The 16,309-nt window shown below is 32.7% G+C and overlaps 1 protein-coding gene across 1 annotated transcript; it reads right to left on the bottom strand.

Annotated features, from left to right (window-relative positions):
- Positions 1-1,542: 1,542 nt before the first annotated feature.
- LOC132947323 (uncharacterized) lies at positions 1,543-3,717 on the bottom strand. The gene is made up of 2 exons (XM_061017584.1): positions 3,385-3,717; positions 1,543-3,141 (listed from the first exon to the last, which is right to left on the bottom strand). The coding sequence occupies exons 1-2, from the start codon at positions 3,700-3,702 to the stop codon at positions 2,863-2,865; spliced, it is 597 nt and encodes a 198-aa protein (XP_060873567.1). The 5' UTR covers positions 3,703-3,717; the 3' UTR covers positions 1,543-2,862.
- Positions 3,718-16,309: the final 12,592 nt, after the last annotated feature.

Genomic DNA, 16,309 nt, shown 5'->3' on the forward strand with positions numbered 1-16,309 from the left:
TCATACAATATTACTGCAATATTATGTCATTATGCTGTGTTTTTGAAAATATAAGTTGTTTTCATTCGTTCAAAATTCAACTGATTTTAAAATTTTTTTTTAAATAAATACCTGGAAAATGTCTTATTTCCAGGGAGGCTGATTATTCATCATATTATATTACAATTTACATGAAAACGCGTGAGTGTCAGCACACACGACAGAAGTGAATACTTAAATGAATATTTAACTTTAATTGAAATTAAAATATTTTGCATAAATATATAATAATGAACGTATATTATATGTATAATATATAATATAAATACAAAAATACCTGATACTAATTTAATTTACGTTTAACGCTAAGCGTTAAGTGTGTTAATACCGGTCCGCTGTCGCCTATGAAGTATTCACTTAAAAAAACTTCACTAAAATATATCATATCTGTATTATATTTTGAATTAGAGCTACCCACTGACTTTCCAATTAATTAACATACTGTTCATATATTATAAAATATCCTTCCTTAGAAGAATATAGGCTGACAGACCGTCTTGGCTCAGAATCGCTTTAGTATATGCAATAATGATTTATCATTGAATTAAAATTTCAGTGACCGTACAACAAGGTGACGTACTCTGTTTTTTTCTTTAAATTATGATTTTTGTTAGAATTTTAAAACAAATAGATACAATAACTATAATTTGAAAAATCACACACAAATAAGAAGTAGGTACTAGGTACCGGTTATACCTAATACCTACCTACTTAAATGTCACTTTAGATTCAACATTTATTATTATTTTATTTATGTATATAAGAGGAAAATAACAAATATAAAAATGTTTTTGTATAAATAATAAATGCACCAAATTCAACCGATGGGTGTTTATAATAATCAACAAAATATAGCAGTCCCTACGACTTTTATCTGGTGATTCTACGCGTTTATGATACGTCTTACCTCTTATTTTTCTTGAGCCGTAATAATGGTTGATAATGAAAAAGGAATACACCTTGACATATAGGTAGTTATCGACGGTATTTTTTAATACGAATAGAATATTTTATATATTATGCACATTCTTATTCAACGATACCAGATGAGGGTTAATACTTAATAGCAATAGTCACAACGATACATTTTAAATCTATTATTAAATCGATGAACCACAAACCACCATATTAGTTTATGTGATTAATTTTTTCAAGGTGGTCAACACATTTTAATTATTCGTTTTTATTTTTTTTGGTCTTCACTTTTGAGATGGGTAATCAATTGGATTCAATTTTTTTTTTGTACCATTGCAGATAAACATAATCCAACTCTAATACATACTTGACCCCATTGTTTAAAACGATTTGCTTAAAGATTTTACATTATAAGTATACCAGAAGATGATGGTTTTATAGGTACTCCATAATATCATACCATTAACCGTAGAACAGATAAATCATATTTTTTCAGAATACTTTATTTTTGTCATAAGAAAAATAGAAACATTTGAACACAAATGATTAAAAAATATCAAAATATCATGATAAATATAAAACACAGAATTAAAAATTAAAACAATTCTTGTAATAAATTCATATTATACATTATAAATATATTTAATATTAGGCACGTCAGAGATATTCTTACAAAACTAATTTCTTATAATAAATTGTACACAACATATTTAAATAGTTTTTATTTATCGATCTTATAATAATTATTTTCGGTGTCAGTGGCCACCAATATTTTTCTTAAAATACATTTTGCTTAACAACTAAATATATGGATGGATTCTGTTCCTTTTTGAGCAAATATTCTTTTAACAATATAATAACAAAAAAAAAGTTTAAAAAAATATAATATTATATAGATTAATACCATCTAAACTGTTTCACGTAATTATGTATTTTATGTAATAATATGTGAGACGTTAATAATAATATGATAGTAATAAATAATAATTATTATCATAATAGCTAGTGAAATATAAAAATAAAAACTTAATTCGATACAATCACAGATTTGATATTTACAAATAAATATTCTAATATTCTAAATTTTAATTTCTAATTTTTTCTAATCGACGTCGTGAGACATGCGAATTAGCTATAAATATTTTGGTAATTGATAGGATCTGCAGTCGCCAATATATATATATATATATATATATATGTTGGCCGACGTAAACTTACAACTAATAAAATATAATATTATATAGGTACATAATAGTCTAAAGTGCAGCTGTATATACATTAATATCGATCCGGACCATCCTGCGGTGTGGTGCAGTGTCCTTTGTCGGACGATAAAATTGTTTAATAAAATATAATATATGTTTCCTTAAAATCTAATTATGTGCGATGTGTATAAAGTGAGTGGTGCATGTATATAACGAGTGTGATAATGTGATATAATATAGTAATATATTAATAAAGTGAACATAAAATATTATGTTTAATGATTATTATAGTGCTGTTTATGCGTCTGAGTGCTTTTAAAAGTGCATAATATAAGTGCGTGCGTGCGGTGGTGCGTGTCTGTGCGATCGTGCGGATTAAAACAAGTGCTAAAACGGTGCGTGAAATGGTGAGTGTATAAATATAACGTGACGGTGCGCGTGTTAAGTATAATATTAATATAAAAAATAAAATATAAAATAAAATGTAACGATATTAAAAAAAAACAACGGAAGACATGAGCTGTTGCCTGTGATACACGTATAGGTGGTATACATAATATTATGACGATTCTACAATGTTGTACATATGTATATACCATTACTTATAATATATATTATATATGTTTGCGGTAAACGATTTACGAATTACCCTCCCCCGCGTCGACCCCCCCCCCCCACTATCGACAAACCAAGTGCCCGGTCGTCAACGGTCGTCCTCCATGTGCAAGTGTCGAAATTTGTCGACCGCGTCCGCCGTCGGGTTGGAGCAGTCCGCCGCCTCCGCGGGCCTTGCGTTCTCGCCGTTCTCCAGCATCTCGTTGGCCGCGTTCTGGGCGCGTTCCTTGAAGTCTGCCGGACGGCGGTCGTGCCCGGCCGTGAACAGATTCTCCAGGCTCTTCCAGTGCTTGTTCAGGTTCACCCTGGCCGACCTGGTGATCAGCCGCAGACAGTTGGCGTTGTTGTCCCGGTACGGTTTCAAAACCTATATAACGGAGAAGGGAGGAAAAAGTCGATTAAAATCAATGATAAAACAGTATATTAATATAAGACGCGAGTTTAGCGATGCGGGCACGCGCTTGCAGACGGCTCGATAATTGTGACTTACACAAGAAAGGTTATTAGTTCCCGCAGGCAATATATTATTATTATTATTATTATTATATTATCACTACGTCCACAATACAGTTCAACATAATATTATTATAACGTTTAGCGTGGTACGTACTTGTTTCAAGACGTTGAGACGGTTGGCGTAGGAATTGCTGTTGGCGTTGCCGTGGTTCTTCGGCATCGGACCCATTTTCGGATGCTGACGGTACGATGCTCGGCACATGACTGCGCCGGCGACGATTTGAACGGATGGTCTCCGATGGCGGTAATAATATAATGTTTGGCTGGTATGTTGTGTCTGTACAACATACGTGGGAGCGCAGAGACCCGTTCTTCCAGGTGCGTCGTTCGTTTCTCGTAGAGCTCGGCCAAAACTCACAAGGTAGCCGTCGTCGTCGTCGGGTCCCGGATCGGAATGCGGTCCTGATCTCATCCGCAGCCACCTTATATATACCTATTTTATAAACCCGCCGCCGCCGCCGCCGCCGCCGCCGCCTCCTCGTGTGCGAAGAATACAACGTACCATGTGTGTGTGCGTGTGTGTGTGCGTTCCATTGTCGTTCCCCGTATGGCATATACGCGCACATTATTACTATAGTATAACGGCTATTGGGCTTAGGAACCGCCCCGAAAAAATATTTCTGAAAATGTATTATACATAAGTATATTACACATTATTGTGTTTCCCTCTCATTTTAGTTTACAATATAATAATATTATAATATTCTATACTACCTATAATAATGTGTGTACAGCGCTTGACTCGCGTGAAAAATATAGTAATAAGGGTGATCTGACTCTCCCACACACACCTCAAAATCGTTATCAGCTATCACAAACAAGTCAACATTGTATATATATTATTATATACCTAATGATTATAATGATATACATACAAAACAATTGAATATTTTTCATAACAACAAAACGGGTAGGTACTTTTAACGCTGTGAATTCACTTTTTTTTGAAATTTCAACGATTTTTGGAATGTCATTACAACCTGGGTGTTATATACATTTTTTTCGTAAATTATTGACATACACCGAAAATGCAATTTTGAAAATGTCAAACAAAAATCAAACAATTTGAAATTATCTTAAGAAAGTCAGCCTGCAGTTGGATCAAATTGCGTACCGTTCATTTGAGAAAATTACAAAAGGATATGCTAATTTCATCAGAATAATAAGCTTAGGCGCTTGGCCACCCTGGCACCCTCTCACCACACCCCAAAAAATAATAGTAAAATTGATCACTATAGATACGTATTATTTTATAGGTACAATTATATTATGCTCGTTTCGTGTCCGAGAACAAAGACGACACGCACAACCCGATCTCGACTCTATCGGACACACTATATATTTTTCATGTCATGTACGTTGTTAGTGCAATAAATAATAATTTTGCTATCGGTTTTCATTATTGTTTTTCGATACCTTTGTGCGTCTGGCGTACGCCGGCTACACACGCACACGTTCTGCGTCTCGTTCTTGTCTATCCGAAGATGCGTTTTATCGCCGTGCATTATGATTATTATCCATTTTTATAATATTTTATTATATTTCGTACGCATTAACGTCGAATGTACGAGTTTATAGGGTTATTATTTGCGTCTTACGTACGCACATATAACATATTATTATTATATATCCATGTACGCATATAAAATAATATAAATATTTTCATCGTTGGACGCGCACTCTGCCGTATTGTTGTTTTTGTCGTCGTCGTTTTATTGTGATTTTGGCGGGACAGCGAACAACGCCATGAGTAATCGTGAGCTCGGCATTAGCATTATGCGCTAAAATGTGCTTTTAAATACACTACAAATGCCCAAACATAAAATATTGGTATATAAGTATAGAATTTTTAATGTAAAATATGATCGTAAAAATCATGTTTTATAAAGAAAAAAGTATGATTTTGGTTTTAAATTGATATAAGACAAGTTCCAGTAATGTTTGTTTATTCATTTATTATTGTACATAGTTATAATTTCTAAAAAAAAATATGATGTAAAACAATATAATTGAGTGGGAAGATTTTGAATTCATTTTTTTTTTATATACTGAATTGACAGTTTTTATTAAAATCTTGTTTTTATTTTCTCGAAATTGTACTTTAAGTATTTAATTTAAGTGCATACTATTACAAATTTAATATTTATACATTTATTTTGTACGATCGACGAAAATTGTTGCCTGCAAAACCATTCAGCTCCGATGATTTCTATATTTAGCTGCTATATTACAAGAATAATATTTCAGGGACACACAATTTTTTTATCGCATTTTAGATTTGAGCATGGAATATTTTAAGCGACGTTGCCACTTTCAAACAAAAATGTTTTGATTTATTAATATAGATACCTAATACCTTTTTTTCTTACTGAACCACCACAGCGCCATATGAGAGAGATCACGTTAGCATTACTTCCCCTTATACAGCATCGTTTATTGCAACAAAATACAATATATTATAGTTGGGCACACAACCATTGCCCTCAGTGAAGACCTGCAGCTGGCTCTGTTTTCCTTAGCCTCATAGATGTAAATTGGGAGGTTTAGGGAAGCTTAGCCCCCCCCTCCCCTCTTAAGTATTTCCTAACTTAACCTTGTGTTATTGAGTAATATTAGTCACGACATTACGTGTTAATTGATATTTCTATAGCCTCTCCCTTAGATTTTTAACCATATTTACGCCTATAGGTATCTATATGCCTATTAGCAGATAGTATAGGTATATACGCAAATCCAAGCTTTACGAGGGCACACATTACTATATTGTGACACATTGAACATAATATACTATTCTCAACAATTGTAAAAAGAACAAGTGCTGCAGACTGCTCGTAAAATTATTTTTCAATAGGCCTAGATATCTATATTACCCTTTTCCGCTTCTAAGCCCGTTCCGTATCATAAACTAAATTGTATGTAAGTACAACACGGCAGTGTTAAGCAGGAACAACTTTTATGACATAGGTACCTTTTTGGCTAATTTATTTATTGTATGAGTACATGTGTCAAGGTCTTGGATTATCATGATTTATATTAAAAAGGAAATGAAGTCCCCAAAGTCGATCGCAGCAAAATGTCACTTGCTGCATATGGGTACGATACTTTCAATTTTTGCAGTAATATTTAATTTATTAATAATAATATAAATGTGTGTAATTTTCTATCTAATGTACTAGTAAGTGGTAGATAATTTATAGTACCGAATATATTTAATTAATAATAATACGAGTATAAAGCAAGGGGGGAAATATCACACAATAATTAGTAAACAATTTTGGACATTCACCTGACACCAACACTGGTAGTTTATCCTAAGATTTAGCAAATCTCGTTTGTAAAAATTCAAACTACAAAAATCGTTCGAGGTTTGAACAAACTATTTTGTACATCCTAGTGTTTTACCGAAATCAATCAGTAAATGTCCGTAATTCAGACACTTGCCGACAGCAGTCGGCGAAATCTACATAGGATTTACGGTATTTATACTTTAACCATAGCAAGTTTATAATAGTTCAGAGTCTCGGACTATGAAAACGACAAAATAAATATATTTTAGATTCTGAGCGGAGCAATATGAATGTATTGGTTTTGCAATGATGTGTGTTTATTTTAGTTTTTTTTTTTATGTTTTTCATCACCGTTTGGGGCAGTAAAACTGCTTCGATTTTCTTCAATAGTATCTTGTTTGACGGGAAAGTGAATCTAGTTTGTGCATTCGACAAAATCGATTTCAGTTTGACCGTATATATATGACATTTTCACTGAATGTTTATATTACCATTTTATATATGTGTACGATAAAATTTTCAAAATATTTTGACTTGTTTTGAGCTGTTTACGGACATATTAAGTTACCTAGTTTTTTAGTTTTTTTTTTCTATAAATATCAACAAAAATTTTTTCGTTAGGTTAAAAAGCTTTAAAATGTAATACAAGACTCCTTATAAGATAACAATTATAGTTACACTTACACGCTATTAAAACATACTAATAATAAGTATTTATTTAAATATTTATTATTATTTATTGGGTAATTTAAGAAAATGAATTATTATTTATTTTCACTAAATATGTCTACTATGTTATATTAATATATTATGCCCCCTGCAACTACTATTACATATTTACATAGTATATGTTTTGATTTACGACATTCACATTTTTGGCTGCACATTTTTTGACCTACTATCTATATAGTATAGGTAACATTTATAATAAACCTATTTTAAAGTTGTCAAACAAATTTTGAATTTCATAGACATTAAAATAATTGGTAATTAAAGAAAACTACAATAACTTTAAACAATTTTAATTTTAAATGATCTTTAGATCAATAAAAACATGCACGATCTATGCCAAACTATGCCAAAAACGTCGACATATAGGTAATAATATGTCATACATCGAATCACTTTGAAATTAATCAAATTGAATAATATTTCACGTAGCATTGAGCCATCGAATACGACATAGATTGATATGCAAATGCATGAACTTATACGAACCCTGAATTCATCGCAATTATTAATATACCTACTGTAATTTAATATTATGACATGCAATATATTGCTATGTATATCAGCGTTACGCAATTATATAAAACTAATCAACTATATAATTAATAACGATACAATTATAATTATTTTGCTGAATCGACGTCCTTGGATAATTTATGCGCGCGTCGGGCACGAGTCGCGTAGGCATATTATATAGGTATTAAAATATGATATAAATTTTATATCGTAGAACAGCGGTCGTGCGCCACAGCGTGTGAACAAAAACAATAATAATAAATAATAATCTATAATAATATTATATTGATACAATATCACTCGTTGCACACGTCGCTTGTACTGCAGAATAATAAATATGATAATATAATATATCAATATCATAATAATATTATACTATCATACCACCTCGTGGCTCGTTTATAAAAAAGCTTCGAACGTATATTATTTAAAGTCGCAGACGCCGATATTATAATATCATAGCACACTAACCGCGTGCCAATAATAATAATAATAATAATACAAATAATAATGATGATATCATATTATGTCACAGTCCGTCGGTCGCGCGTGTATAATACATAGGTAATAATAATAATATCAGGTTCATATAAGTACAAGGTAATAATGTTATTTCGTGCGCGTACCTATATAATAATATATTGTAATTCGCGTATTTATATACATCGCCTATCGCGGTGATGATATTAATATCATACATATTTATTATATATTATTATGCATACCGTAAATAAAATTATGCACATTATAGCTAGTGCAGGTAACCTGAAAGTACCTATATATATATATATAATATAATATATATATACCAAGTACGTATGCGATAATATTATAATAGTTGCAGCTCGACGCATACATATTGGTGTATAATATATATTACTGCAATAGAAAATATAATATTATTATGGCTCGTTCGTCCGAACAGTAATCGCTGCATCGTTAAACGTTCGAAAAACCCATAAAGTTTGCTCGATGTCAAAGTCGTGCGATTGCGTATAATACGCGGACGGTAATAATAATAACAGTAATATATGAGGGAATATCATTACAACAATACAGGGCGATTCTTTCAACATAATAAACGTAACTAATATATCGTTGTTTTAGCCCGAAGAGTGAGAACATTTTCGAAAAAATGTTTCTAAATATTTTTGTTTGTACAAGTCATTTACAAAACGAAATTTCTGAAAACGAAATATTATGTTCACATTATCGTTGGATCGTTTAATGACGTATTTTAACACTTAAAGTCTATTTCTTTTTTGAAAGACTGATAACGATTTTGATTTCATATTCCTAAGCAAAATATTTTTCCAGGAATTTCGACCTTGTCATTTACTTGATAGCCGAGTGCAACGTGCCTGCAGGAGTGCTGCACAGGAGTACTTCAACAAAATTCTGGTCCACTCCACTATACTCGCCGCTTATCTAAACATTCTAAATTTTATGTACTTATAAGCTAAAAATTATAACTATTATGAATTACTCGTTATAAATTCGATTATATACATAAAACGACAGACGATTCACCATAACTCGAAGTTGAAGGGAGATACAAATTCGCTTCAAGATTTATTTGAAATACCTATCCTAGTTTCAAGGGAAAAAATCGAATTACGTAGTTTTTTAAATATCGTGACTTGACTACACTGCGTACTCCAAAAAATATAATATTATGTTGTCTCTCAGTATAATATTGATATTTAATAACTTCAAATTATGTAAAAAAAATATTTTCTGAAAATATGTCGTAACATTTCGATTAAATGTGCCAGCATTTATTGTTTAAAAGAATCACATTGTATGTGCAAAGTGTAAATGTGTAATATACTCGTATTTTAGGGATGGGCAATCTTCGGTAAAAGAATCGCCCTGTACATTGCGTGATGTATATAATATTATAATATGTATGTAGTGATTTATAATACGATTTTATTTCACAAATCGTCGATGTATGTATTATATTTTTGTGTGTATTTATTTTTGTATACCAATATTACAAGTTTTGAAAAATAAATCGTGCACCGTTCAAATGGCGACCGGATATCTGTGACGCTGCACTTTTTCTCGCATAATCGCGTTGTCCTATATGGTATGAAAACATACAATACTACCTGTGAATTGCAATATTTCCTGTTTTTAGTGTATCCGCTTCGAATAGTTTCGAATTTATATTGTTACGGGTTGGACACCGAGTTTTAATAAATCAAATTGACTTCGAGTCTTAGTTAGGTATTCCTAAAATGTACCACATTTTCTGATAATATTAATATATATTCCAAATACATTTTTAGAACTTTCCTGTAGTTTGTGAATGTAGCTGTAAACTGGAATTACTCATTTTCGAGTTAAATATTTATTGTTTTTAGTTCTTATAATACAAATATGAAATATTACCACCGTTTTGGTATAACATAGTAAAAATACATTATTTATATTATTTAATACACATTTTCAAATTTTTTTATTTACAGTTTTTCAATATACATTAATAACGAGTTGACTTACAAATGATTTTCGTTCTACTATATATTCATCGGTTACGTATCTATATAATAGTAAATTTTGTCTCGTGGATGCTGACGGTGTGGGACGATTACGAAATAAAGTGACGAAATTCATTGTTGTCATAGCAAACAGCTGATATCAATGAGTAACGAGTATTATAATTATATTGACCATTGACAAATGAAGTATCATTTTTCGTGTCATTTGATAATCTCGTCAGTTATAGAAACCACATCAACAATATGAGTATTGTATTTTAATCGACACAATACAAACATATTCAAAGTTCGAATGACAGTAATAATATAATAATAATAGATATGTATTATATTATAATTTCAAAACCATGATAAATTGACGCTCTCTGTCAGGATGTTCGTTTCATGAAAGTGAATATAATTTATTATTACGTACAATACTATGTTTAATAATAAACTATTTAATATATATATTATATTATATATATAGGCTCGCGATACGTCGCACCCCATCGTCCGCATCACATTATTCAACAAAAACTCAGTTTCTTCTCGAATGTGTTTATTACATATAATATATATATATATATATTTAGGTAATAGGTTCGATAACAAACGGTTTCTCTTTTTTTTTTTTACAAGAATCGAAGGTGGACTCGGGTAACTGCGTATAGGTATAGGTACATATATAGACATTATGCATTTTATACCTATTTATATGCAGAAGGTGGGTGCTATGTGGGTAACGTACTTACACGTACGTATAATACATTGTACACTTTTAATTTTTTTTTAAAACGTCCTTTTGTGTACGCGGTCTGTTACAAGGACGATGGCGCGGTTTTGGGTCATGTGGGATCTCATCGTTCTCAGCGTTAAAAGTAATAACCGTTCGGCGGGGGTGGCGTAGTGGATAAAATCGGGGGAAAAAAATTGTAAATAATAACAATAATAAAAATCCGTACACCTTAACGGTCGCACACACATATGTATATTTAGGAGGCACCGTTTGTATGCGCAGCGACGGTTTCGCGGACGCTATACATCGGTATGGGGCGCGGGGGCGCGAGCGTATATAGGAAAAACGGTGTACGGGCAGGTGATGTTATGGACCACATCTGGACGATGACGGTGAAACGACGTCGTCAATACACCGTGGGAATGACGATCGTTCACCAGTTCCCACGCACCTCCGAATATAAAATAGAAGAAGAAAAAAAAATAATACTGGCCAAACATCACCTGTCGCGTCTTATATACACTTTTAACCACTCGAATCGGTAGTATACTGCAGCGATGGCATATATGTGTGTATAGTAGTCGTACGCGTGTGTGTGTGTGTGTGTATACTAGTCGACGCGCTCCTTAGTCGATGAGGGGGGGGAGGTTATTCGAGTTCTAGACGTCGATGGCGCGGGACCGGTGGAAGGGGGGTTAAGCCGTTCTCCCGCACAATCTCGCCTTTCGTTTTCCAACCCCATGATTATTGTAAACAACCCGCCGTAACCCCACACGTGCATATAATATACAATATAAAGGTACCTACCTACCTACCTATATTATATACCTGCCTGCAGACCCAATATATACGTATATAATATTATACAATACGCGTTATATGTGCTGTAAATATAATATTATGTATTACGAGCGACGCGTATCTTACGATACATAACGCACATAATGTATATAATATATATATATATAACTATATGGGTCCTGCGACGCACCTGCCATATGGCACGACGACCCGAGTGAAAACCCGAGTATAGTAAAAGCGTTTTTACCTCCACCGTCGAATAATAATATAATGGTATTAATAATTATTATCATTGTGGCGGTTTGTACCGCGAGCGAGCACACACACACACACACACACACACTAACTCTTTTATACTTTTAGATTTTCCATTTCCCTTTCTCGGGTAATAATGGGCTGCAGTCGTACACAATATTGGATACCGACGAGGTGGTATAATATATATGCGTATATTATAATATTTTTACCGGTGCAGTTTGTCGCGCACCCGTTGTTATTGCGGTCCGAACCCGATCACCCGACGAAAATATGCGCGCATGATATAATACAATATTATAATAACACAATATAATATATGTACACGAAAAGGACGCACTTTATTATGTGTGTACGGTGTACTTACAATGCATATATATATATACAATATATAGGTACTATACATAACAGTTTATGGAATGTGCCACCGAGTGCTGCCAATCCGTCAATACATAGGTACCTATTATGAATAAATATAGGCAGGCAACAGGTACCTACCCCATATACGGGTGCAGCAGCAAGTGTTTCGCATTCGATACAAACGAAAGGGACGACGACTCCGACGACGAGGGGTACGACGTATATATACGGTGTGGGGGGACCTTTTGAGACGGTGATAATAATAATAATAATATTGTTGACCACACCTGTAAAACGAATACTCTGCAAAAACCGATAAACAACAACAGCAACATCGCCGCCGCCGCCATACCGAGGTCGGAGACACCGGCGGTTGACTATGTATTGTAATATAATATATTTATATATATACGATTATTAAACATAATTATAGGAACTATTCTTGCATTTGTATGTTTTTTAAATTTTTTTTTTGCGGTGGTTGTGGATTATTATTTAGTAAGAAATGCAGTTGTCTTGTGAAATTAAATACAGTTTGCAGACTTTGCATATTTTCACGCATAATATATTAATTCATCTTAATATTATATTATTCTTACGCGTCTATACCAAAACCACACATTCGACTAATTTAAACATGTTTAAAACAATAAAATTGTCGATAGGTATAATATGATTTCTTAAATCAAAACCGTTTCCCCTTTTAAGCTACATACTTGAGCGTTTTATCTGTGACATTATTCACACATTTTATTTCGAATATTTTTATTGCATCAAGTCCCGAATCTTTAGATAGGTACAATAATATGTTATACATGACGTATGTCTGTGGGACGGACGCTGTGAGTACAACACAGAGATGAAATCTTGTACAGTTATCGTGTCAATAACGTTTTATCTAGTAATTAATATTATAAAAAATTAGAAACACGATTTTGGCTAAAATTAGTAGAGATGATAGCCGAGAATCTGACGTAAAGTCAACTTATAAATCAATTATTGTAATAATTCACGTTTTCGTTATTCATGTGTTTCACTTTCTCGAAAGTCGGATAATTAATAATTTTCATGAAGGAAGCGTGATAGTTGATAAGTTTTCAAGCAAGGGGCTTCAAAGAGTTCGCCTCGAGTATCGGCGCTATATGTATATTATATATTGTTATGTTTACGATCGGACTCGCCACGTGACTTCACCCCAGAGACGTGAATGAAACTTAAGACGTACATGTTTATATATTGTGGTGGTGTCCTTGTCGTCCTCGGTTACCGTGATGCATGTATATATGCGACGCACGGTATAAGGATGTACATAATATATATATATATATAAATTATTGTGATCAATAGTGTTGAATGGGATTCGCGTGACGTAATTTTTTATGCACACGTACGCGCCAAACACGCGTGCCAGTGAGCACATATTGTATATATTATATTATAGAGAAAGCGGGACCGTTGGCATATTATAATAATATTATATATGTAAGTATACATAGGTATAGACGGTTATCGTATCTGCGACGCAGTTTTTAGTGTAATTCGATACGTCGTATATGATCACACGGTCGTTCGATTAAAAAATTGTATGGGTACTGTTAAAATAAGTGACATATTATTCTCGATGCCGTTCAAAAATAATGAAATGTCACATAATCTCAATGACCGTATATATTTACGAATACGAATTATGTATGAGCCATTCAGATTTTGGTTCGACGGAGGATAATTATTAAAAGTTCAACAAAGTGACTCGATGCACGCAAAGACCAATATTTCGGGGTAACGCAATTTTAAAGCGCGGAAAATGTCATGTTCTTATAACTAAAGGTGTTACAAAAAACAAAACAATATTTTGTACATTTACAAATTTTGTTATTCGAGCAATGTGTTATTTTTTTTATGGAAGCCGGCAAAAACTTAAATGTTGATGTGTTGTTGAAAGTTCGCCCACGATATATATACGTCGCAAACTTACGCCCCACGACAACCTGTAGTATAAGGCCTCGTATAGTTATTTATAGAATAGCACTCAATGCCCCTATTGGCACGTGCAAAAAAGACAACGGCACAATGACACGCATTTCCCTACCTATCAACATACAATATAATGGATAGCCGATTATAATATGGATAATATTAATCAATACAAAAACTTTCACAAAATATTTAACCGAAAGAACTCTCCATTACAAAATCGGCAAAAAAAAAATTTAAACCCATCTGCTCAAATCGCGCCTGGCACGACGAGACCGCATTTTCCTAGAAGACCGTAAACTAATAAAGAAGATATATTTTTATGTTTGTTTGTATTTATTGTAAATTTATACATTGTACTATGGCATGTTGAAACGGCTATTAATTAAATATTTTTTTTTAAAAAAAAGGATGAGAAATACGTACGTACTTTTACAGACAGCGTACTTCAGTCATGAATCGGCGTATCGCGTTTATTATATACCTATTATAATATCCGTGTCCGGTGTCGACGTATAGGAAACAGCGCGAGGACTTCACCGGAACTGTTTTATTTAAATATTATATAAACCGGAACCGTTGTTTTGTTTTTTTTTTTTAAATTTACAATATATTTGCATTTAAAATGTCAATAGTCGATTAGCAGCCGATATTATCTATAACAGTGTTGAGACACATTTTGTGAAACGTAATTATTACCAATATTTACAGTGTACTCAAGTAAGAATTTGAGCGATACATATAGATGAAATCAAATTTTCACTATAGATACCTTTATTTATCGGCGTAATATAATATTGACCAATTAATTATAATCAATTGGTTCGTTGCACTGCACAATATTCTGTACATATATATTATGGATTAGCACAATGATGATTCTATTATATAGATATTTGTATTTCTACAACTAATACTCATTACTTATTTTATTTAAAATATGTGTTCTTCGTTATCATGTTACCTAGATATCGTATATTTTTATTTTATTCAACGAAATTAACTACTTAGGTGTATAAAGACATAAAGTTATATCTAGACTGAATATAATAAATATTATTATCTATACTATAAATTTCAATTATCAACGACTATAATTTAGCACAACTACTGGTCTTCGACCACGAAAATGACCGATTACGATTGGTCTATCGACCACAAAATGTTTCGATCGCAATATTGGTATAATATGAAAATTCAAAAGGTATACAAATGTAAGGGAAATTATTGATAAACTCATTTTATCATTATGACGATGACGACCGCCCTATACTATAAGGTACGCGTTTAACAACACCGTCGTAAGTCGTAAGTAACATAATATTATCTGTACATATATTATTATTTACTATACACAAAATTATAATATTACCCAAGTGTCCCAAGTCGGTAAATCGGTTTACGACTCGGCAAAACTGTATGTACGTGATAAACTAATAATATATGTCGCCGGAGTCGCAGTGGTCGTGTCGACCTGTAGTCGGTCGACCGTCCGTTTATTATTTTTGCAAGGTGCACGCGCTCCCGCTCGGTAATTCCGGGAGTCGGAATAATAACGATAATTATCCTCGCGATAAATTCCGCGATAAATCGCAATAATATTTTTCAATTTTTAACGCGATAGAGTAAAAAAAAAACCGACAACACGCGAGGAACGCGGTAAAAAAAAAAACTAGTCGCTCGGGCGTATAAAGATAATCGCGCTTGCGTATGCCGCAGGATTGTGTTATATCTGTACGACTATTAATATTATAATAGCGCCCGAGCCGAGGAAATATTTCATTATAATAATGGTAGGTATATACGACGATATAATATGTGTGTGTGTGCAGTAAAATATACTATCGCGAGATAAAAATCGCAACCGGTAGA

This window comes from Metopolophium dirhodum, chromosome 6, assembly GCF_019925205.1.
Source record: "Metopolophium dirhodum isolate CAU chromosome 6, ASM1992520v1, whole genome shotgun sequence".
Taxonomy (NCBI): domain Eukaryota; kingdom Metazoa; phylum Arthropoda; class Insecta; order Hemiptera; family Aphididae; genus Metopolophium; species Metopolophium dirhodum.

Bases quoted from the DNA above. Each gene is read 5' to 3' on its own strand.
- LOC132947323 (XM_061017584.1), bottom strand. From the start codon at position 3,702: ATGAGATCAGGACCGCATTCCGATCCGGGACCCGACGACGACGACGGC. The intron at 3,142-3,384 runs GTACGTACCACG...TCCGTTATATAG, and splicing joins GTCTCAACGTCTTGAAACAA to GTTTTGAAACCGTACCGGGA.